Below are 23,103 nucleotides of genomic sequence, written 5' to 3' on the forward strand. Positions count from 1 at the left end.
AGTGAGATTCGTAGGGCGCTTTTCCATTGGCAAAAGAAACCCTGAAAGTACTCCAAAAAGGTTTGCAATTTATAAAGCATGGTTATTATGGCGCGCCCCCAACCAGCCGTGGGTGCACCTCCATCACTGGAGACGTGCTGAGGAACCTTGCCGTGTCATATTGGCACCCAATACGATATTTGCACGAAGTGTGTAAATGCAAAGATTTTACCCCGTGTAATGAACGCCCCCCCCCCCCCCCCCCCCCCTAAATATGTGTAAATTTTTCGGGGAAAAAAGCGTGTTCATTTTGCGAGTAAATACGGTATGCTAGCCCTTTTTCCCATTTAGCTGCAAGTTGTCATCATTATCCTTATTATCATTTTGCTTTGTATGCTTCCATCCCTTTGCGCCTCCGCCCCACTTTCATGTCGCCAGTTGCCATTTTGCGCTCATGGATTTGCGCCTCTCATTTTGTGCGGACAACGCTGGCTTGGGCGTCATGGCGCCATCTGTTCTTCCGCGACCGGGATGTGTCGTTAACAAATGCAGAAAGTGCTCGACCATAACGCTAGAAAAGAAGGCAGTGATTCTCAAGCTAACAGAAAGCAGACAAACACAAACGGAGGCGTAACATAGAACAAGGCACTACCGTAATATGCCGAGTCATCGCCCACCCCCTTCAAATACCCCCAACACGGACTCCGAGATCTGCGAACACTCATCCTACCCGAATGACACGGCCGCGGACCATACAGTTGGAGGACACCCGTGACAAAATAAAAGGAAGGAGGCAAAGACACTTCTCTTTGTTTACGCATTTCCTCCGTGAGCGACCCTGAACTGATAGTGCGTCAGTGCAAAAGAAAAACAATATGAACAAAATAAAAGTTTGTTTTGTTTACAAAATAAAATCGACCAGACAAAAATAAAAAGTCAAAAAGACAACACAAGCAGTAAGTCAGGGATCGCACGGTAAACGAACGCCCCGTATCCTGGAAATGTAACCGTGAAGCGTAAGGTCGAAGTCTGTCTCCGCCGAAGTCGCCGCGAACCCGCTCCTTCTCCTTGCACGTCGCGACCGCGGGTGTGCAATGTTTTAGACAAAGCCAAAGGGGAAATAAAGCTTTGCTGGAACGCCCTACGCAGACGTTTGTACCCCCATTGATAGGACGCCGTGCACGGATCCACCCATGTACGCACCAAACAAGAAAGTTGCGCAAGGACTTGCGATTCACAAGGCGCCCGAGTTGGCCCCAAACCAAAGTATTTGCCCAAGCGATGGCCGGCTCTTCGCTTTCCCAGCAACGCTCTTCATCGCTTCCTTGGCCGCTCGCTCGCTCGTTGCGCCTGGCTGGTTTTTCTATTTTCTTATACACTTTCCTCTTTTTTTTCTTTTTTAAACTTTTACGAAACAAACGTTTGCCGTGTATGCAGATTGGCGGTGTTCCTAGCGCATATGCAAGCACCGGACTTTGCGATAGTAAAACATTCTTTCGTGAGCACTTTTTCTATAAAACAATAAAACAAAATCGAGTACCGTATTTGCTCGCAGAATGAACACACTTTTTTCCCGAAAAATCGATGCAAACTTGAGGGGGGGGGGGGGGGGGGCGTTCATTACGCGAAGTATAATTTTTGCGTCCGCATTTACTCGCATAATGAAGGACCTTTTATCCTGAAAAATCGAAGTAACTTCTTATCTCTTTGTGCGCGGTGCGCATCCCCGTAACCAAACTGGGCTGCACAAAAAAAAAAAGGCTGCTTTTTTTTTTTTTTCTTAGCTCTGTGGGTTTTTTTTTTTTTTTTGCCGTCTTTCACAAGCTGTTTCGTGTACTTGGGTGTTGCTTAGGCGAGAGCTTCTTCGCTTCTCTTCTTTACCTCCTTGCGCGCAGTGCACGACCCCGAAGTCCAGACTGGCCTATGCAAAAAAAAAAACTCCCGTTTTTTTTTTCTTGCTTCCGTTGGAGCTCTTTATTTTTTTATTCTTTAACGCCTTTCACAAGGCGTTTCGTTCGCTCATGCTGCCCATGCATTTGCAACCTCGCTGCACCAGGATAGAGAAGCGGATTCATTTCGCGCGTGTGGGGGGAGGGGCTCAAAATTTTTACGTCCGAGCTGGAGGTGCGTTTAATACGTGACTGCGTTCATTGTGTGAGTAAATACGCTAACGTATCCCTTTTGCAGCTGCGCTAGATACGCAGAGAAAAATGGGCAGTTTTTCCGGCTTTTTTCAACTTTTTGTGCTCACCCACCGAGACATGGCCAACCCCACCTTTTTTATGAATTTCAGGCAGCAGGCGGTGAATTGGTATACATTATACAGTACTTACGGCTTTTTTGAGTCCACTCTTAAGTCATAAAGGAAAGTTTTTCAATCTGCTGATTTTTCAGACTGTTCTATTATTCGTATATTTTTTCGGTCCCTGCGAAGTCCGAATAATCGGTCGGCGACTGTTCCAAGTTTCAGCAAAACTTGGAACAAAGTTCCAAGTTTTACTGAACACTGCAGTAAAGCAATAGCTGGGCGAGTTGGTAAACGTTGAACATGATGAAAAATTGCGCAAAAAGAGACAAAGGGGGAGGAAACACAGAACTCTGGTGCATTAGGTGAAGAAAGGAAGAGGAAGCAATATTCATTCGTGACAGAGGAGACCGACACCAGGGGGAATGCACATCAGTCAGAGCCAAATGATTGCAAAAAGGCAGCCTCTTTTGCACCCAAAGCAACCAAGAGACCAGAGCTGTCGGTGTTCCTTTCTCTTTTGTCTCTCTGTGCACAGTTCTGCATCATGGTGAACACCTGGATCCCGCAAAAGTGCACGCCAACAATGCCGCTGATTCCGAGGCGAGAAACAAGAAATGGCCGACCTTGCTTCTCCGGAAGGTGACGTTGCTGGTGTCGAGGCTGCCCACCTCTGATGCGGCCCTGCAGGTGCAAAGCAGGTATCAGCAATTACCTTTTTTTACTTCAAACTGAATATTGTCAAACAAAAAGATATTTCATTTCATGGAAATTTAGCATACTTTACATAATCGCGGCTGAAAATCATTTCTAACATTTAAATAAAGAGTTGAACCATAATTCCAACCAAAGAAATGGACATAAAATGGTGAATAAAACTATTTACTTGGTGGCATACCTAGCTACCCCCACCTAAAAGCCGCTTGTTGACTGCACGACCCCTTGGTGGCACCAGTGTTGGCGGTAATGCGCTACAAGTAACGGCGTTATCGGTAACGTGTTACTTTTTCCACTAATTTAACATATTCGTCACCTTTTCAAAACTGTAACGGGTAACATACTTACGTTACTTATTTCGAGTAATGTGTAGCATAGCTACGTTACTCGTTACATATTCTTCCTAACACTTAAAAAAAAACTACTTTAGTTTGATTCGTGTTTCCAGGTGCCCAAAATTGTATATTGCCAAGCAATATACAATTTCGAAGGTTTTACGCTTTTCTTTGCCTTTTTTTTTAGTGAGTATTTTGGTGGAACTGTATAAAAATATAAGGCAATTGCGTTCAATTTCTGGATGGAGATTAAAATATGGCCCTTATGCGTGCCTGTAACGTCAAAATGTTAAACCTGTTAATTAATGATGTTAAAAAAGAAACGCACAAGTAACGGGTGTTACTTTTTATCTGTAACGGTAACGCATTCCTTTTATTTGCGAGTAACAAGTAACTTATTTCGTTACTACTTTACGGTAATGCCTACAACACTGGTAAGTATCCATGACAATTGCAATGCTTTCTTTAAGCTTCACCACTTTGCACTGGAGCACACCCGTGAGGCTTCACCGCATGTCAGGCTTGCAGGCAGGCTTAGAGAAGGCAAAACATGAGCCAATTTGATGTGCTCCGATTCTTATCGAGCCTTTGACAAAAGAATATTGCCACGAAAGCTCGCGGTCAGCACATGCTCAATACAATCATGCACAGCTAAGGCAGTCAGTGAATGCCTCCCAACCATCTTTGGGTATATACCAATACTCAAACAAAGAAACTAATCGATTGCACTCCATTACTAGCAATGCTCAACTTCAGATTTTAAAGATGCAAGACATTTCATTATCTAGGTTTTTTTAGATGAGCTTGCACCACATTGATATGCTACAATTCAGTTTAGTAGTAGTTCCGTTTAGTACTACCGTAAAATCCCGAAAGAGAGCCCACCTAACATCGAGAGCAAATCGAGTGAAAATATGGAGTGGGCTAACTTTCGGCATACAATCAGGGAAAGTTTTCAAAAATTACTTTTTTTAGGTTGTGTCCCTTCTAAGCTTGTTAGGGTGGTGAGGGGCAAGGAAGCAAAGAAGACTGTACTTCCCAGTCAGCAACGTTCGCTTATATCCCGCCAAAGCTAACAAACCACATTTCTGCCGAAGCCATTATTGATTGCAATGAGAATGCAGCGCAAACAAACGACGGACCAGTAGAAAAGTACCGTAAAAACCCGCGTATAATACGAGACATAATTTGAGGACCGCAAAAAAAAACTTTTATCCGCGTATAATGCGAAACAAATACAAGGACAATGAAAATCTTTCGCGTGAAGTATGACCCAGGAAGTCTTAAGAAAAACCTTTATCTGCGTCATAATTGAACCTTAATCACTGCCATCACGTCCATCAGACTCCTTGTCCGACGCCTCCTCCCAAAGGCAGTCTTCAGTGCCGTCGAGCGCATTTGAAATCCCGCACTTCTTGAAAGAAGGAGCGACAAGAGAGCGATGATGCAGTGAAATCCCGGTGTGGTGCATAAAGCGAAAAACCCAATGCCGGCTTGCCAAAGTTCTTATGCAGCAGCTCCATGTTTACAGCGAGGTGCCGTTCACGTTGCTCTTTTACAAAGTCGCCGAGGCTTGCCTCGACGTCGGCGAAAACACCATTCTTCGGGCTCCTAAAGCTTCTTCTAGTTCCGTTGCATGCAAACAGAGCTTGCTTTTGTCGTCCCCATCCGCGGATCTTGCCCTCATTTTGCGGCGAATTGTCATCCGGCAGCACTGTTGCCGATGTCTTTCGCAGCCAAAATGACTTTTCTTTTGAAAGCTGCCGATTGTTTTCGCGCCGACGCCGTTGCCGAGCCCGACTGTGGATGGATGGTGGCGCCTCGGACATTGCGACTTTAATAACGATGACAGCTGTTTTGAGCGCCCTACTGCTTCGAAACCGAAACTACGTCAAACAGCGTTAGATCGCGCCTCATCGAAGCTGAAAATTGTTGGGACCCGCGCAAAATAGGAGCCGCAAATTTTACATGGCAAAATTTTAAGAAACAAAACTCTTATTATATGCGGGGCTTTACGGTATACACAACACTACTATTACCAGGGGTGGGCTAGCTTCAAGTGTTTAAAAGAATATAGCAAATCAAGCCAAAAACAGAGGTGGGCTATCTTTCAGTGGTGGGGCATCTCTCGGGATTTTACGGTAGGTTTGTGCGAGTAGATTTAGTGCTCAATAGCTTCTTCTGCTTTGTGTTTGCATTGGTGCACGCAAGAGAAGGCTGTCCGGTTGTTTTGGGGTACCCGAAAAATAAGTATGGTCCTATCTCTACAAAATGGTCTTTCCTTCTAAATATGTATGTGATAAAACAAATGGACAATTTGCGCCCTACTTCGTACAGAATACCTTAACCTCAACACTTACGTGAAGGTCAGGGTGGGAGGCACGGACCGCGAACTGGGGGTGCTCGCTGCAAAACAACAAAAGCATTAGGAATCAGAATCACAATGCAAAAGGATAATCCTCCCAACAATGTCTAAGAACTGACACATACCACCTCCTTTTCACAAGTTGTTAAGATTCTCAAGATAGCTTTTGTTCAAAATATAGCAATGCTGAACCTGAAAGACAAAGATAACGGCTGCCCACAATTGAAATTAGGGGTGTGCGAATATTCAAAACTTCAAATACTTCGCGAATAATGCTTGCTTTTCCATACGATTCACCTCGCACTTTCACTGTTTGAAGTATTCAAGTTCTTTGAGTACTTCGAAAACTACGAATAACGCGGAATTCACTGATTAGTGTCAACACGCGGTCGAGTTTGCCGTTTTGTTTTTGGACTGCGCAGTATGGTTTCGAGCTTGGCAAGAATGGCGCCAACCTTTCCAGCCTTTCCACTCTGGTTTTCACTAGGGTGGAAAGGCTGAATTTCTCTAGGAGTCATCCTTGAGGTCGTCCTTGAGGTCATCCTCGAGGTCATCCTAGAAGTCGCCCCGACATCTTAGACGTTGTCTTCAAGGGCGCCCTAGACGCCGCCCTAGACGTCGCCCTCGAGGTCGTCCTAGACGTCGTCCCTGAGGTCGTCCTAGGCGTCGTCCCCGAGGTCGCTATTGGTGGCGTCCTTGAGGTCAACCTAGAAGTCGTCGTTGCGGTCGTTCTAGACGTTTTTTGTGAGGTCGTCCTAGACGTCGACCTCAAGGTCGTCCTAGAAGTTGTCCTCGACGTCGTCCTTGAGGTTGTCCTCGACGTCGTCCTTGAGGTTGTCCTGGATATCGTCCTTGAGGTTGTTCTAGATCTCGTCTTTGAGGTTGTTCTAGATGTCGTCCTTGAAGTTGTCCTAGATGTCGTCCTTGAGGTTCTCCTAGACGTCGTCCCCGAGGTCGTCCCCGAGGTCACCCTAGGCGGCATCCTCGAGGTCATCCTAGAAGGCGTCGTTGAGGTCGTTCTAGACGTCGTCTATGAGATCGTTTTACACGTCCTAGAAGCCGTCTTAGACGCTGTCCTCGAGGTCGCCCTAGAAGTTGTAGTTGAGGTCGTCCTAGACGTCATTTCTGAGGTTGTCTTAGAAGTCGTCCACGGACGACGATCATGCCATGGAGGCCAAGCGCAAGCGCGAGGCCTGGCGATGACTGCATTCCACGCCGGCTGAACAGTTCCCGGGTGCAGCGGCGAGGTTCCGGTGGAAGTTTGTGGATTACCCGCTTGGCGTCACGTGCGACCGACTCTGGTTCGCCGGAGACGTATCCACGATCGGCGGCGTGTTAGACAAGTAGAAGTAGGAATCGGACGCGTGCGCGTTGCGGCAGTGTAACGAGTACAGCTATGCTGGTCATCCTTCTTTACGAAAGTGGAAAAGCTGAACTCTTTTGCAATTTTGTTCCTACAGCCACTACAGTAGCCAAGGTGATATGAATTCGGATATGGATTTATCGCTGGCCTCGGCTATCAGCAATACATCAGGATGGTTACTTTCCGCATGATTTTCTGGTTTATCAGTTTGCCAGTATTACTTTTGTTATTTCTACCCGTTTTCATTGGTCAAAGTGAGACTTGCTCCCTCCAGCAAAAAAACAACATATTTATAATTTATTGCCTCTTTGTGGAGCCCTCTATGGAAAGAGCACACAAAAAGAGATGAGATGAGAAAGAGCGCAACACCGTTGGGGCAGGCGAGCCGTAATTACAGTCGCAACGTCCGTCGACGGCACTGCGTGAAAGGTCACGCGGGGCAGTCCCCCTGGTTGGCGGGTCTATACCGCGGCACTGTGAAGATGGAAAGGGCACGTCCAAACAAGTGTTCTGGATGACCACGGGTAATTTCGCGCTAACAGATTTAATGTTTTTGGCGGATGTTGCGACGACACAAGTGGAAAAAGAGCGACGGCTCTCGGGGTTGGCGGAGGGGAACGCCGCGGAGATGACCGTAGTGCTGAGTCCGGAAACGCCGACGGCATCGCCAGTAGTGTCTATGCCGCAAAGCACGGAGATGTCCCGTGAATCCACGGCGTTGCTTGCGGCGTTCGCTCAGGCACTGGCAGTTTGAGGGATGCTGTACGCGCCAAAGCCTTGGTCAGCTGGAGAAACGCCTCCTCCTGCGGCGCCTCCTCCTGCGGCGCCTCCCAGCTCCAGGGAGCCGCTTTCCTCAGCAATTGCGTGAGGGGTGCCTGCATGGCTGCGCAGTTCGGGATGTAGGCTCGGTAGTATCCTATCATGCCGAGAAAACGGCGCACCCCCCCGACATCGGTAGAAACAGGGAACTCCCAGATTGCCCGCAACTTGTCCGCGTCAGGGGAAACTTTTCTTCTCTCGATCCAAAATCCCAACAAGCTAATCTCAGAAGCTCCAATTTGGGCTTCAGTCAGGTTTAGTGTGAGGCCGACGATCCGTAGTTTGCGCAACACGTCTTCGAGGTGACGAAGGTGGTCCTCGAAATTTTCCGAGTACACAATGATGTCGTCCAGATACGCGAGCGCGTGCTGCCACTTGGCATCTCCGAGCACCCCGTCGATCAACCGCTGGAATGTCATCGGTGCACCTGTTAATCCGAACGGCATCCGAGTGAACTCGAACAAGCCTCGGTGACACACGAAACAGTTTATTTCCAAAAAACGATCGACTTCAAACCAGAACCAAGTCTTTTTGTGTCATCATCACCGGCACGAGGTATCACTTGAAAATTTTGCGTCCCGAATTGGATGCAGCCGCTTTAAACGTATTCGAATTGCTCCGAGTTGCTTGCTTATTTCGAGCCGGACCCGATCTCAGCAATTCGTGTCGATCTTGGGAAAGCTAGAGAACAACCCGCCATTAACACCAAAATTGCTGAGAAAGATGCTCGATCTGAAGGGGGCCTCACGTACTCACCGCCCTCACGCACTCATGGCCCTCACACCCCACCTCATGCACTCACCGCCCTCACGGCCCTCATGCCACTCATGCCACTCATGCCACTCATGCCACTCATGCCACTCACTGCCCTCACGGCCCTCACACCCTTCACCGCCCTCACACCACTCACACCACTCACGCACTCAAGGCCCTCACGCCACTCATACCCTTTACCGCCCTCACGCCACTCATACCATTTACCGCCCTCACCGCCCTCACGGCCCTCACCGCCCTCACGGCCCTCACCGCCCTCACCGCCCTCACGCCACTCACGGCCCTCACGGCCCTCACGGCCCTCACGCCACTCACGCCACTCACGCCACTCACGCCACTCACGCCACTCACGCCACTCACGCCACTCACGCCACTCACCGCCCTCACGCCACTCACCGCCCTTGCGGCCGTCACACCCCTCACACCCCTCACCGCCCTCACGGCCCTCACTCACCCTCACACTCATGAATTTTCCTGGTCCAGAAACTCACTCACCCTCACCTCACCTGTGAAGATGAGGGTGAGTGAGGGCCCTCATGAGTGAGGTTTGCCGAGGTATGCCTCAACCACTCGGCCACGACTGCGGGACGAGTAGAGGGCTCTAAGATGCGGTAGGAACTCAAGAGCCGGTCATGTCATGGATGAAACGTTGCATGTAGACGCTCAACGTCTATACAGGAGAAGGCGCTGCGTTCCAATGCGTATATAATCTCGCTAAACTTTGCATGCATTGGCTCAACGTTTATAGGGCACTGCGGTCAAATGCTCAAATGCGTATATAACCACGTTCCATACCACACATTCTCTTTCTGAAATGGATGAAAACGAACAAAAGGCTCGGCATGCTGCGGCTGAGCGTCTACATAGACAAGCACCACCAGAGCTTCACCTCAATTAATCTCATTCACCACAGATGCGGTCAATTTTTGATTATTGGTCTATCTTAACGATTTTTTGCACAGGCACATAGTTTATTGTGGTGATTTCATAACTGCAATCAGATTTCAGATATCTTGTTCTGAAAAGTTATCAACAAAATAAAATATTAATTAGCTAATTTCAGGAAGGGTTCTAAAAAACCTTATTAAAATTTTAATGAAAAAAAGGTATCAATTGTTTCCTAAAGAAATGCCATACAAGTTAAATCAATTTTTATTTCTTTAGCACCATATAATCATGTAAAAAAATTAAAGTGAAGAGAAGACATGTAACAGCGGCTATAACAATGTCTTATAATGAAATACCAGTTTTATATCCCACAAAATATCATAATAAAAATAGCTCTAGCTTGCAGTCTAGTTCATTCCACAGAAAATAGTACAACCTCGGTAGAGCCCAAGTGAATCAAAAAGCCTTCCTGGCCGAAGAGGAGGCTGAAAAAACCGAAGCTGAGAAAATCGACTTTGAAATTTGGGTATGCATAACTAACAATATTGAAGCTTTAGATGGGTGGAATGGCTTTGGTTTGAATTTCATACTAAGGAAGAGACACGGGTAGGGAAAGCAGCCCCATATGCAACAATTGGTTAGCCCTAAGAAGGGCTTTTTTAGGGGACGTTTTCAAAGCACCAGCCTGTGAATGGGCGTGGCCATTCCGCACTGCCCACATTTGGTGGTCGCAAAGAACGTCTTCAACACATTCAAGATCTACAATCACGAACTGCGTGCCAGAATCTGTCTCGTCATCCTCGACAGTGACTGAGAAGGTCAAACTTCCGTTGTGTGGCAGACTTCTTTGCGGCCAAAACCTGCTTCATCTCGTCAGCTCGCGCCACATTTCCTGGGGAAACTAGCCCTCAACAGCTCCACTGTAAAAAAATGTGCGGCCCTTACACGGGTTTCTACGATAAAACACTCGTCCTTGCTTCTGTTGTCGCTTCCATGGTAACCGCTTGCAAGATTGTTGTCCTCCCTTACATGCAGGCTGACGGGTGTATCTTTTTAACAACTCGCAATGGAAAAAGAACAGGTGCCGACCACTAGGACCAATTGTCTGACAAGCCTCACTGGAGCTCTACGCACCCAGAAGCTGGCTTTTCCCGCAGTCTTGAATGTCACCATCAATGGCCCCAGCGTGACTATTGCTGCATCTGTTAAATTAACTTGTGCGCAAGCGCAACTTCTGGTTTCGTCAACATTGCCTGAAATTTATTTGAATCATTAGGCTTCCAAATCGTCTTAATTTAAGAAACATAAGCCCCACAAATGCCCATTCCAGTACTAGAAAGACCTCTGCAGCAAACATGCAAATGTCATAAAAATTTTCGCGCTATATTTAAAAAAAAAGTACACGTTGAGCCTCTATACAGTAAAGATCATTTACGAAGAAAAGCAGGCTTACCCTACTGACATTCCTTTATTATGGCAGGATGTGTAATGTCAGCATTATATGCCGCAGTTAAGAAAGAAGGTGCCCTTTATAATAGCCCTAGATGCAAGCCCTTGCAAGACCAGAACAAACGCCACATTTTTCTTATTTTTAAGAAGCATGAAACGTGGTGTTCTCAGGTTTGACATTCCTTTCTTTGCACTCAATCCTATACGAGGCTTACACACAACATTGTTGCACCATTAAGGTGGTCACTCCTACTAGTTCTTGCCAAAAAAAGCAAATTCGATGCTGTAAAACGTTGCTGCCGAAGGCAATCAAAGCCACCAGAATAGCAGCCAATGTGATGTCAGTTTAAGTCATGTATCGCTTAGAATAAAAAGGTGGTTATAAACAGCGCACAAGAGACACTGTAGAAGAGGCGCTTATCCTCTTGTGTGCTGTTCATGACCGTGCTCAACTCAGCACCTCGCTACAAAACAGTTTGCCCAGGTAGGCAATGTAGTGCCCACCTGCTTCCTCGGTGGCAAGCACGTCCATCTGCATGGCATACAGGCTGTGCTCCAGCAGGTCGTGGTTCATTGCATTGTTGGCCTCCACCTGCCGCAGCCTGGCCTCCAGTTCCTGCACCGCCGCCTGGTGCTGGTTTGCCTGAACACTCTGCACAAGGGGCAGAGAGTCACTTTCAAATCACAATTCAACAAATGGTCTTTTTTGCAAGCTTCAAGCTCAAATGTGTCTGTTCCTCTACATACGCTGGGCAAACTTGGAACATCACGGCTTCAAGCGCACACGCTGGTAACTACAATTGTCCCATTCCCAGAAAAACTGCCGAAACCGCAACTGTGCAAACCGCAACTGTCCAAGCCACAACCGAGTTAAAATAACCATTGAGTCCCATTAGGATATTTCATTGGAACGAATTGGAGTCAATTGAATTCAGTTGGTTCTGGGTCATCCAACTGGTCATTCTAATTAGTTTCAATGCTTCCAATTGGTTACCCCAATTAGGACCAACAAAATTCAACTGGCACTGCGCCACCTAATTCGTCACTAATTGGATTCAATGTTTCCAACTGGTTACCCCAATTAGGACCAACAAAATTCAATTGGCACTGGGTTACCTAATTGGTCACTCTAATTGGATTCAATGTTTCCAACTTTATGTTTTCAATGTTTCCAATTGATTTTTATTGATCCCCAATTGGGATCAATAAAAAACCAGTTGGGTTTAATATTTCCAACCGCTTCTGGCTCAGCCAATTGGTCATTGTAATTGGTTTGAAATGTAGTTTGTACGCTTGATGGCTGCATACTTTACAAATTAACTACCTTTCTAGACAGAACTTGCCATTATCTCTTTATCCTCACCAAGAAATAAGTTTCCAAAGAATGCGTTACGTTTTCTTTTATTTTCAAATGAAACTTATTTTTTTTCAGTATTGCGTTGCAATCAATTTTTTCAACATCGCAAATTAAAAGGAAAAAAAAATTGGTGACGCTACTTAAAGGCCGACCTACAAAAAGTTTTTCCGCCAGGTAAGAAAATTCTTCTTGCCGCCCTTCCCATTCATTCCTCTCCCCTTGCTATCTTGACGGTGCAGGGGCTCCTCTTGTTCCTACATATTGGAACTGGATAAGCCGGTAGCTTATCCCGGCCTACCCAGCCCCAAGACGCAGCAACAAAAGGAGTCCGCCACCGTCAAGATAGCAACGGGACAGGAATAAATGGGAAAGGTGGCAAAAATAATTTTTCTACCTTGCGGAAAAACTTTTTGTAGGTCAGGCTGTAATAAAAAGAAAAAAAAACCTGTTGCTAGAATTGGTAGGAATCGCCAGCAGCGTCGGTCTGCATTGGGCTGCAATGGCGCCGCGAGGACGGTGGAAGAATGGTGGCTAGATATTGGAAACATAAAGCACATGGCACAGATGGCATGCACAGCATTCGTAGCATGGTTATGGCAATGATTGAAGAAAGTTTTTTTGTGTTTTGCTGTAGAGTGCTCAATGGTGCAGTGATAATTACTTCATTTGACCTGTCAGATCGTTAGGGCGCGGCAACAAACCTTCATGGAAGCAAGGTAAGGAATTTTCTTTGTTTCTTTTCAAGCTGGCTGCATTGCAGTTCGGGGATTTCGGATTGTTAGATCTGCTGAGACACTCATTGCTTGATCTTCAGTGAACGATACGAGCCTGAATGCATAGCTTTAGAGAAGAAAATTTTCCGGGCAGCTATCAGTTCGAAAGTTTTTGTTGGGTATTCGCGAGAAAAGTTAGCGTGTTTTAAGCATCTGAAAACTAAACTATGGATTGCTGAAAACACTGACGGGGCACAGTTTCAAAACTTGAAGTTTTGGGATTCAAAATCAAGCAATTTTGGGGGAATTTTAGTGGGAAGAAAAGGGAAGGGAGGGGGGGGGGGGGTCGGTTGGTCAGGTCGGGTAATGGGTCATTACCTCCGAATGTTGACGACTTTAATAAAATAACCGTAGGTCCCGAAAATGTTGCATCTCATCCGACGGGCTATATGCAGCCATGTTTCAAAATTTACTCTATCTCACTCAGGGTAAGTTAAAAAAAACAACAAGAAAGATGACCGCATCTCCTCGTGGTGAATGATGTTGATTGGGACGAAACTCTGGTGGTGCTTGTCTGCGTAGACTGAGCCGCAGCATGCCGAGCCTTTCGTTCGTTTTCATCCATATCAAAAAGATAATGTGTGATATGGCGCGTGGTTATATACGCATTTGAGCATTTGACTGCAGCGCCCTCTTGTCTATAAACGTTGAGCATATGCATGCAGGATTTAATGCGATTATACACGCATTAGACCACAGCGCCCCCTCCTGTATAGTCATTAGCGTCTACATGCAACGTTTCATCCATGACATCCCCAGCTTTTAAGTTCCTACCACATCTCAGAGCCCCCTACTCGTCTCGCAGTCGTGGCCGAGTGGTTAAGGCAATGGACTGGAAATCTATTGGGGTCTCCCCGCACAGGTTCGAATCCTTTCGACTGCACAACCATTTTGTTTTTATCATTTTTTTTATTTTTTTTTTTATTTTTTTGCCCTACACGAGCACGTGAGCACGTGAGCTCACGAGCACGAGCACCAGCAAGATCGATGTGAGCACAGACGCCGGACGGACAAGACTAGACCCTAAGGAACTTTGCCTCTAAAACCTATCAGCATCCAGCGTTGCCTCTGGTCCATTAGAGTTAGATTTGGAACACAGCCTGCAATGTACGATTTTTTTTAGATACGAAAGACACTTATTTTTTTCTCCATGCACAAGCATTTTTCAGGTGCACTGGCCAGCTTTACAGAGATGCCTTTCGATTAACTGTTTTTCCCCTTATAGCAAAGAATAGTATGTCTCACAGGCTCACAGGAAACTGAGTAGTCAAGCCATCCCGCATGCAAATCTAGCCAGTCCCTCGACAAAAGCTTCATCTCCTAATTTTGACCAGACTGTTTCAGTCACCCAGGGATGTTTGCCTTTGAATGCAAGGCCTGCAGGTTTTTGCCGCAAAACCAATATCTGCAGTTTTCAGTGCAATTCCTGCAGGTTTATACCACCGCAACTAATTTCTTTGCAGCGAGAAAGTTTTTTTAATAGGTTTCTAAGCTTCATTTCAACATTTATAGTCCGATAAAGTCATTCAAAGCTTATTTATCCTTCATTTTAGGGAAGCTGCAACTACAAGCCTGGAAGAAAACGACGATGCCTGGAAGCAAGAAATCATTTCTAATAAGTTAAATAAAAACTGTTGTGATTATCTACCTTACGATCTAGTTGCAACTTTTTCTAGTTTGGGATATCCAAACACTAGTAGTTGTACCAATCGGTATCTGTCAATTAGATTTGAACAGTTGGAACTAAATGTTTTTTTTTTCCATTGGGAGTCCGAAAACACAAATAGATTTTTCCAATTGGTTCCACCTAATTGACAATGCCGAACTGGTTCCAATTGGTGATGTTCAGGAACCAATTGACTTTTTCTAGCTAGGAGTCCGAAATCACAGATAGGATTCCCCATTGGTTCTGATTGTCAATAACCAATTGGAACCAATTGGTTTTTTCTAATTAGGAGTCCGAAATCACAGATAGAATTCCCCATTGGTTCTGATTGTCAATAACTAATTGGAACCAATTAACTTTTTCTAGCTAGGAGTCCGAAATCGTAGATAGGATTCCCCATTGGTTCTGACTGTCAATAACTAATTGGAACCAATTGACTTTTTCTAACTAGGAGTCCGAAATCGCAGATAGGATTCCCCATCGGTTCTGATTGTCAATAACTAATTGGAACCAATTGACGTTTTCTAACTAAGAGGCCGAAATCACAAATAGGATTCCCCATCAGTTCTGATTGCCAATAACCAATTGGAACCAATCGACGTTTTCTAACTAAGAGGCCGAAATCACAAATAGGATTCCCCATTGGTTCTGATTGTCAATAACTAATTGGAACCAATCGACTTTTTCTAGCTAGGAGTCCGAAATCACAGATAGGATTCCCCATTGGTTCTGATTGTCAATAACTAATTGGAACCAATTGACTTTTTCTAGCTAGGAGTCCGAAATTGCAAATAGGATTCCCCATTGGTTCTGATTGTCAATAACTAATTGGAACCAAATGACTTTTTCGAGCTAGGAGTCCGAAATCGCAGATAGGATTCCCCATTGGTTCTAACTGTCAATAACTAATTGGACGCAATGGTTATTTTTAACTGGGTTAACCGCACGGCTGTCCAGACCACAATGTGCCTATTGCAGGGCTACCAGTTCCGCTGCGCAGCAGCCAGTCGGTGCAGTTTGGTGCTGGAAATGTTGGGCAGTGCCTCAGCCCAGAAAAGAGGTGAAGAGGGTCCCCACCTGGTTGATGGCCATGTGCAGCAGCTTGTCAAAGAGGTAGCGTGCCTGAGGGGACTCGGTCCCGTCCAGAAGCGAGGCCACGTCCAGCAGCTCCTCCTTGGGCTCCTCCAGCTGCAGGATGTTGGCCTGGCAGTCTGTGATCTCCATGTTCACATACTGCACATTCGCCTGCAGCCCTTCCACCTGCTCCTCCAGGTCGTGCACATAGCGCTCGTCCTGAAACATCCGTGTCCGAAACGAGATCCCAGCTAGGTCTCCCCAGAAACTAGTGCAGACAGAAAAGGGCATTCTGAAGGAATAGAGGCCGTTGCTCACATCTGCTCAAAAGCAGCCTGCATTGCGTCCCTCAATGGCAAAAGGCTTCCTGTCACCAATAGACAACTCCTGTTCCATCCCACTCTGTTCACCCTGCTCTGCCCACGATGGTTGCTACTGGGCCACCTTGCTGGAGCCTACAATGAGACTTCATTTCCGCCCCATGCCGTCATACAAGTTTGGGTCATTTGTTTTTTCGTTTGTTAAGCACGCTTCCAAATGTACGAGAGAGCTCGCCCACTGCCAAGTCGGTAGTTCTTGGGGCCGAGTGAATTCCAGCCACCGACTCCCCATTTCGCATGGCCCCGTGGAGGCACGGCCGTCAACAGCATCGGATGGCAGCCGAGCAGCACTGAAGACGAGCCAACCAAGCGTCAGTCGCTGCGTCATGCTACCTCCCGGTTTGTTCACTACATTGAACCATTTCCACGTATCGCTATTAAACAATGGGTTCTACTCCACCACTGTGAACTTATTGGTTGCCTTCGAGAAGGAAAATCGCCAACGCAAGTGTCTCGTTGTCGCGATCCTAGCAGTGTCACAGCAGTAGATGTCGGCCTGTTCTGCTGCAGGTTGCTGTCTAGCTTGACAGCTTCAAGAGCCAGGGCCTCTGACAAACTTGCCCACTTTCTAAAGCAATAGCTTTATGGGTGACACTTTGCAGGAATTTCGGTGTTTGCATTTGTAGTCAACTCAGTGGAGATGGAAAAACCCTTCTCTTCCCTCATGGCACAAAGAGAAGTCCCATTGGTTGTGGGAAGAGCCCCGACAACCAGCTCTACGAGGAAGCGTCTTTCCCCGTCGTCCACTAACGATAACTTAAAAACGGGTGTTTTCAAGCATTACTCAAGTTATATGAATCCCACTTTGGCAGTAGCCAGTTGCTACGCATAATGTTGGAGTGCTCCAAAAACTTGCACAGTGTTCCATTTCACTATAACACTTGGGTTCTCGAATCCAACTCGAAACATAAAATAAGTTCTGCCAAAACTCAGAGGGGAAGATTCCCCTCCGAGCTTAGCCTGAGAGGAAATAAAGGTTTATCACCAAGCAAAAACGAGACGCCAAACGAAAGATGATCTCAATAAAGTTCCAAGAAACAGGCTTGACGTAGTGAATGATGAGACGAGCAATGCCGTAAAATGTGTAACCTGTTGAAAAGCTCTCCACAATGGTCACATATATTGTAACATCTTCACCACGAAGCAGATATGTCAATCAGGAGTGACCTATTCTTAAACGGCACAGAAGCACCTCCGTGCGACGTTCCCTGTTATAAGAGCCCTCCCAAATGCTCAGAACGGGCCTCATAATGGGGAGTTTGTTGTTGCTCTCTGTATCTCATTCCAGCTGCCATGTGTGAAAAATAGATTCCTTCAAAAGTGGTGTACGCCATTGGATATTGTTGATGAGGCTGGAGCTCACAGAGCCACTTCATTTGCCTCTTCATTGCCCACGATCCCAACGTGACTCAGCACCCAGCAAAACTTTAAATCCCAACCGCGTAGGAGGGCCCTGCTGATTCCGACGTGTAGATGTTGTGCAAGGAGATTCTTTGCAGGCATCAGGGAGAACACAGCCAGTAAGGCATTTTGTGAATCGACGGAGATAACAGCTTTCACTATGCTCTTGTCAAGTATATGTTTGACAGCTAGTAAAATACTGTACAGCTCTGCAGTAGCTTGAATGGCTTTCCTGTATGAAGTAGAATAAATAGCACATCCTACAAAAGACGACCATTTGGAGCAATCCGTATAAAACTCCAACAAGTCTGCATATTTCTGGTCCAGAGAGAGAAACTCCTGCTGGAGGATTTGTGATAGAATGCTCGTCTATTACCAAGTCACAGAAAATGGGCAGAGTACCCCAAGGAGCAAACCTGTCGGTGTTCTTACAGGGAAACTGAAACACTTCAGGAAAAAACCGAGATAGAGGTGAATTCTGGCGCATTCTTTCCAATGGTATTGGAAGCAATGCCCAGCGCCCATTGGGCACCGCTGGATACCCGTTTCCAACACCAGGTAGCGTTCGTGACTTGGGCGCCCGAGACTAGGGCCGCAGGAGCAGAGGCAGCCGAGGGACATGAGCAGACAACACGCCAGATACAAGGTAAAGCCCCTTTTACATTCTGTACCTTGCCTTTTATCGGCATGCAAGCCAAACCAGAGGGCACTAGTATTCAGTTAGCACGCCATCCACAGTCTAGCGATTCGTAAATGTCTGCCACAAAGTATGCCCCTAAAGCACGATTTTTGTTGGTTGTCTTTCATCGCAGGGTTCAACTCACAATCGAGTCGACCTGCAGTTGCGTAAATATGCCATATGGCTCAACGTCTGGGAAAGATATTCACCTTCCCAACAAGCCGAGCGTTGTCTCTTTTGCGAATCAGCTTGTCAAGGTGTCGCGTCAGCTTCTCCCTCTCCTGTAGAAAAATAAAAAAAACATTCGTATTGGAAGCATTCACTGCAATGTACATTTAATTTAAAGGGAATCCTAAAATACTTATACATATCAATAATTTGATAAACAGAAGTACAGCCACCACCCAATTTTTCGGACACCGATAATTCGTACATGTTCGACATTTCGGGTCTAAAGAAGGAACCGTGACCTACCCCGTAGAAATGATGCATTTTCACGATTGAAGTTTCGAATGGCTTCAAATCCAAAAGTTTAATTTTTCTGACCAAGTGGTCGCGAACAATTGGTGGGAAACAGTGCCGAGGAGCCGTCATTTTAGATTCCACATTGGCTGCGCGTGGATCGGCACTTGAGTACTGCCAAGTCCTACCGCTAGGTGACACTATGTTACGTCATTATCATCATCAGTGTTACCATTTTGTTTTGTTCATTGGCCATTCTGCAGTCTCATCTCGTCTGGGTGAATCGTGTTTTCGGACTCTGCTGCCTCGGACACGTCACGACCCCATCTGTTCTTCCGCCGCCGTGAAGAAGAAGCGCAGAAGGTACTCGGCCATACCGCTAGAAAAGAAGGCAGCCATTCTCGAGCTAATAGAGTGTGGCCCAACGCGAGCGGAGGCGTAACCTGGCACGAGTGACGGCTTCTTTAAGGGGGCACTGACACCCCAAGGGTCGTATTTTTTTTTATTGCTTAAAACGATGCACTTTGTAGTCATAGACACGCAGAAAAAAAAAACGCATCGCGAAAAAAAATGTTTTTACGCGCGCGCGCCCCTTTTACATTTTGGCGCCCTCCTCTCCCGCTTTTCGCCTTCTCGCTTCTTTTGATTTGTGACGTCAAGAATCAGGAAATTTAGAAGCTTTGTAGGCGACATTTCTACAACATTTATTAACGGCAATCGTAAAACATGTTTTTTAACGCAATTGCGAACGAACTACGACCCTTCTTTTTGAAATACCAAAAATTGGAGACCGTTGTGGTGCCACCTCCTGGATTTATGTCCTCCCACGGAAAACGGGCGACACTGCTCAGAACCGGTCCGCCGGCGCTCGCTCCTTTCCTCCTTGCTTTGGCCCGCCATGGCAACAGCAGGGAGTCGTAAAAGAAAGTGGAGTCGCAGGGCTCCGCAATATTTGACGTCAACGCACCGGCGTGGATCGCGCGGGAACTTTGAATGTGGCATTTGGAAATTATTTTTTTATGCCACAAATACTAACTTCTCAAGTTTCGAATTTTGAGGGTAATGTCCCGGCATCGTTTTCAAACCTTTCGGATAACAAAAAAAAATATTATTGTGATGTGTCGGTGCCCCTTTAAAGGGCAACTCCGCTTCATTTTTGATATTTAGAAAACTATGTAGCCCTCTTCAGTATCATATAGGAAGACCCCATTTCAAATATTACGATCTAATTCCGTCTCTATATTTAATAAACTGGCCAGCGAACCTTCAAGCGAGCCAAGTCGCCGAAATCTGCCAACTCTAGCGTGCGGCGCGAGGCGCGATCATCAGCGCAGTCAATGCCACGGAGTTGGAGCGGCCAACGTTGAACCACTACGTCAGAGGCATGCATACTTCATTCTCACGTTTTGCTTGTTTTTACTTTTCAGAGCGAAATTTAACGATGACGTCATGAGTTTCTCCTCCCGGTGTTGGCTGACCGGGCGTTCACGTGATCACCGCTGCCCTGCGCCCTTATCGGTCTGTTTCTCCGCTCCCCTTCTCCTCTTTCGTCTTCTCCCTTCCCCCTCTCCCCCGGGCCATCACCGTCCACGCCATGAAAAGCGACCTGCCCGCGTCAAAAAAAAAAAAAAAAAAGGACCTGCCCGCGTTGCGTGTCCTGTTTCTCGCTCCCTCCCGAACGTCACAAGACCACGTGGTTCGACGTGAGGTGCCCATGACTGTGACGACCCGAGACCAATGTTGCCTGACGCAACCGAAGTTTCGGTTTCGGTATCTGCTGATGTTTAAATTAGGATTACACAAATATTATTCCACATTTCGCGAATCCGAGGACGTAGAGTTGTTGAGTATTACTTTGTGAATGTGAATCACATGGAAGCCAAAATTTTTCGAAATTGAGCGGAGTTACCCTTTAAGGGGGCACACACCCTAGGAGGGTCAACTTTTGAAGCCTTGGCTTAAAATTAATTAAATTTACAGGGAAGGCTGGTAGTCACGCTAGAGGGTGCACAACAAAATTTTAGGTCTGTCGGGTAAATGAGAAGGAAATTAGAACAGCTTCTATCAGCAACACGTCCACATTGTTTAGTAAACCTATCGTCGGAAAACTATCACAATATTCAAGATTTGTATTCGCTAGATATGTAGCAGAATTCCTAGGGGGTGCGACTATGAAAAGGTTTTTGTAAGTCAGTTATTTCTATAAATTTTCTCTCCTGCAAAATTGGTCAACTTTTCGGTCTTCTGTGTCTTCAATAAAATGTCAACATTTTTTTATAAAAGACATCTGTAAAGTGACAAAAGCATTCCATAGTCGCACTCCTTATTAAATTTCAGACAGGAAAAGTGGAGAACGAGCCTTCCCTGTATTGCCATTATCAAACGATAGGATGGAATTTATACCAAAACGTGGAGCGGAGAAAAATGTGTTTAAAGTGCTCCAAACCCTACCTTTTCTTTAGCTTTGGTGGACAGAAAATAATTTATAAAAACATGAACTATGTAGTGTAAACTAATGAAACTTTCTGGGAATACTCTCTAGATGTTGTTGGATGTATTTATGTAATTTTTCAAAATCAGCTTTTTTTGCAGAAACTTTTTTTTCTCGGTAGTGTCCCCTCTTAAACCCGCGTAGACGGAACATGGCAAGTTTTTTTTATCTGACGATGTTTCGGACTGACCCATCATTCGGACGTTTTCCAGACCCTGCAGAGTTTCTAAAAGTTGGTCGGTGACTGTATCCTAACTTAAACTCCACCTGAAATTTTTACACGTGTCCGCTAATACAGTGGAATCTCATTAATTCAAACTCGATTATTTCAACTCTCGGATAATTCAGATTACTAACACGCAGGTCCCGTCCTATGTGTTTCTAGGAAGGAAACTCCCGGTAATTCAAACTTTGCTTTAGTCAAACAAAGACCTGGTCCCGCTCGGGTTCAAATTAATGAGACTCCACTGTAGCCAAGATTTTGACAAATAGGAGCTTACCAACTGGAGCATTCAAAAAGCAATAAATGCGATACAGTGCAATCCAGTAATAACGATAATGAGAAAACCCAAAAATGCAGTCGGTATAACCAATTATCCTTGTATCTGGACTAGAAACTGATCGTTTTTGGTCTAGAAGCTCTATAAACTGATTGTTATAAGCAGTATATCTTTATATGTAGTAGCGTTGTAAGTGGATTGCACCGTAAAACCATTTTAAGGTGTGGTCGTAAAAAACTCAAATGCGCCCGGCTGCAATAAAAAAAATTAAAGAACTAAAACCGCGGGAACGTAAAACAGGGGTGGAACTCATGAGATGTACTTGGGGGCAGCCACGGGAGCAGCTGAAACAGCTGTTTCGGAGCATGTTGGGAGCAGCTAAAACTACATTATGGAGTAGGATAAGAGCATTTCAAATCAGTTTCCATTGCACTTCAGCTTGTGTCTTAGAGGAACACGGGAGCAATCTCAATTGTGCTTAGCGGCACAGATGAACATTAGTGGTTAGGAACCTAGGTAGATGGGATAACAGTGTAACAGATGCGAAAACTTGGCCTTAATGAGAACCGAAAAGCAAGCACCATATGTTTCTGAAGATAGTGTCCTTGATATTTTCTGAGTGGCTTTGAGCTGCTTTAACTGCAAACCAGTACTGCTTGTAGCACAACCCACACGTGCTCGACATAGTAATTATATGTGCGAACCATGTGACGTGCGTAAGCAACGGACGTGCAGTTGCGCGGAGCAACACGGCAACCAATTTCGAGTTTATCCTCTTGTACAACTCAATATTGAAGCAGCAGACTACGATAAACGAAGTTATCGTATTCTAAGCCATAAGCAGGAGCAAGGTTAATGTACGCCGAGTAGATCTACCACTCGTGTGAGAGCTGCTGGCCGGCAAGGATTCGGATCGGACCGCGTTTCAGTTCAATCAAATCACGATTTATCTTGCAGGAATGAGGTTCAAACTTCTAACGATAAAGTACAAAAAGGAATATTTTGCTAATCTGTTTTCAACTGGCCGACTTCCGGAACCCGGGCCGCAGAGCCTCAGGCGATCTGACGCTTAACGACTCAACCTGACCTCGGCTGACTTGCTTAACCGCTTATGGTTGAAGAATAAGAATCCAGTCGCAGGTGATGCAGCGCTCGGAATCCGACCCCCGAGTTTTTTCGCGCGCTTCCGACTTGGGATACACAGGGGAAATAAACGGAAAAAAGAAATTGCAAGACCGACCAAGCTAAATGCGCTCATCGTTGCCAATTGAGTCGATAATAACCGAAACCAAGACAAAATATAATTTCTTTTGGCACACGTTGTGCGATTTAGAGCACAATAGCGTTAGGTATTGGCTGGGGCGCAGTTTCCGCAAAATGGCGCAG

The 23,103-nt window shown here is 45.9% G+C and overlaps 1 protein-coding gene and 1 non-coding gene across 4 annotated transcripts in view; one reads left to right on the forward strand and one right to left on the reverse strand.

Moving 5' to 3' along the window:
• LOC120841666 (kinesin-like protein KIF21A) overlaps positions 1-23,103 on the reverse strand; it is a 72,859-nt gene that overhangs the window by 19,737 nt on the left and 30,019 nt on the right. For 2 of the 3 annotated variants that reach the window (XM_040212603.2, XM_040501733.2), the window contains 5 exons: positions 18,474-18,545; positions 15,808-16,023; positions 11,439-11,586; positions 5,637-5,682; positions 2,851-2,908 (listed from right to left, as the gene is read on the reverse strand). In XM_040212603.2, the coding sequence (XP_040068537.1) occupies positions 2,851-2,908; positions 5,637-5,682; positions 11,439-11,586; positions 15,808-16,023; positions 18,474-18,545 (540 nt within the window). The remainder of the gene's footprint in view (positions 1-2,850; positions 2,909-5,636; positions 5,683-11,438; positions 11,587-15,807; positions 16,024-18,473; positions 18,546-23,103) is intronic. The other variant, XM_042289776.1, reaches the window with a different exon arrangement.
• On the forward strand, positions 13,866-13,947 carry Trnas-gga. The gene has a single exon. It is a non-coding gene; the product is annotated as a tRNA-Ser (tRNA).

This window comes from Ixodes scapularis, unplaced genomic scaffold (assembly GCF_016920785.2).
Source record: "Ixodes scapularis isolate PalLabHiFi unplaced genomic scaffold, ASM1692078v2 PGA_scaffold13__105_contigs__length_92229423, whole genome shotgun sequence".
NCBI lineage: Eukaryota > Metazoa > Arthropoda > Arachnida > Ixodida > Ixodidae > Ixodes > Ixodes scapularis.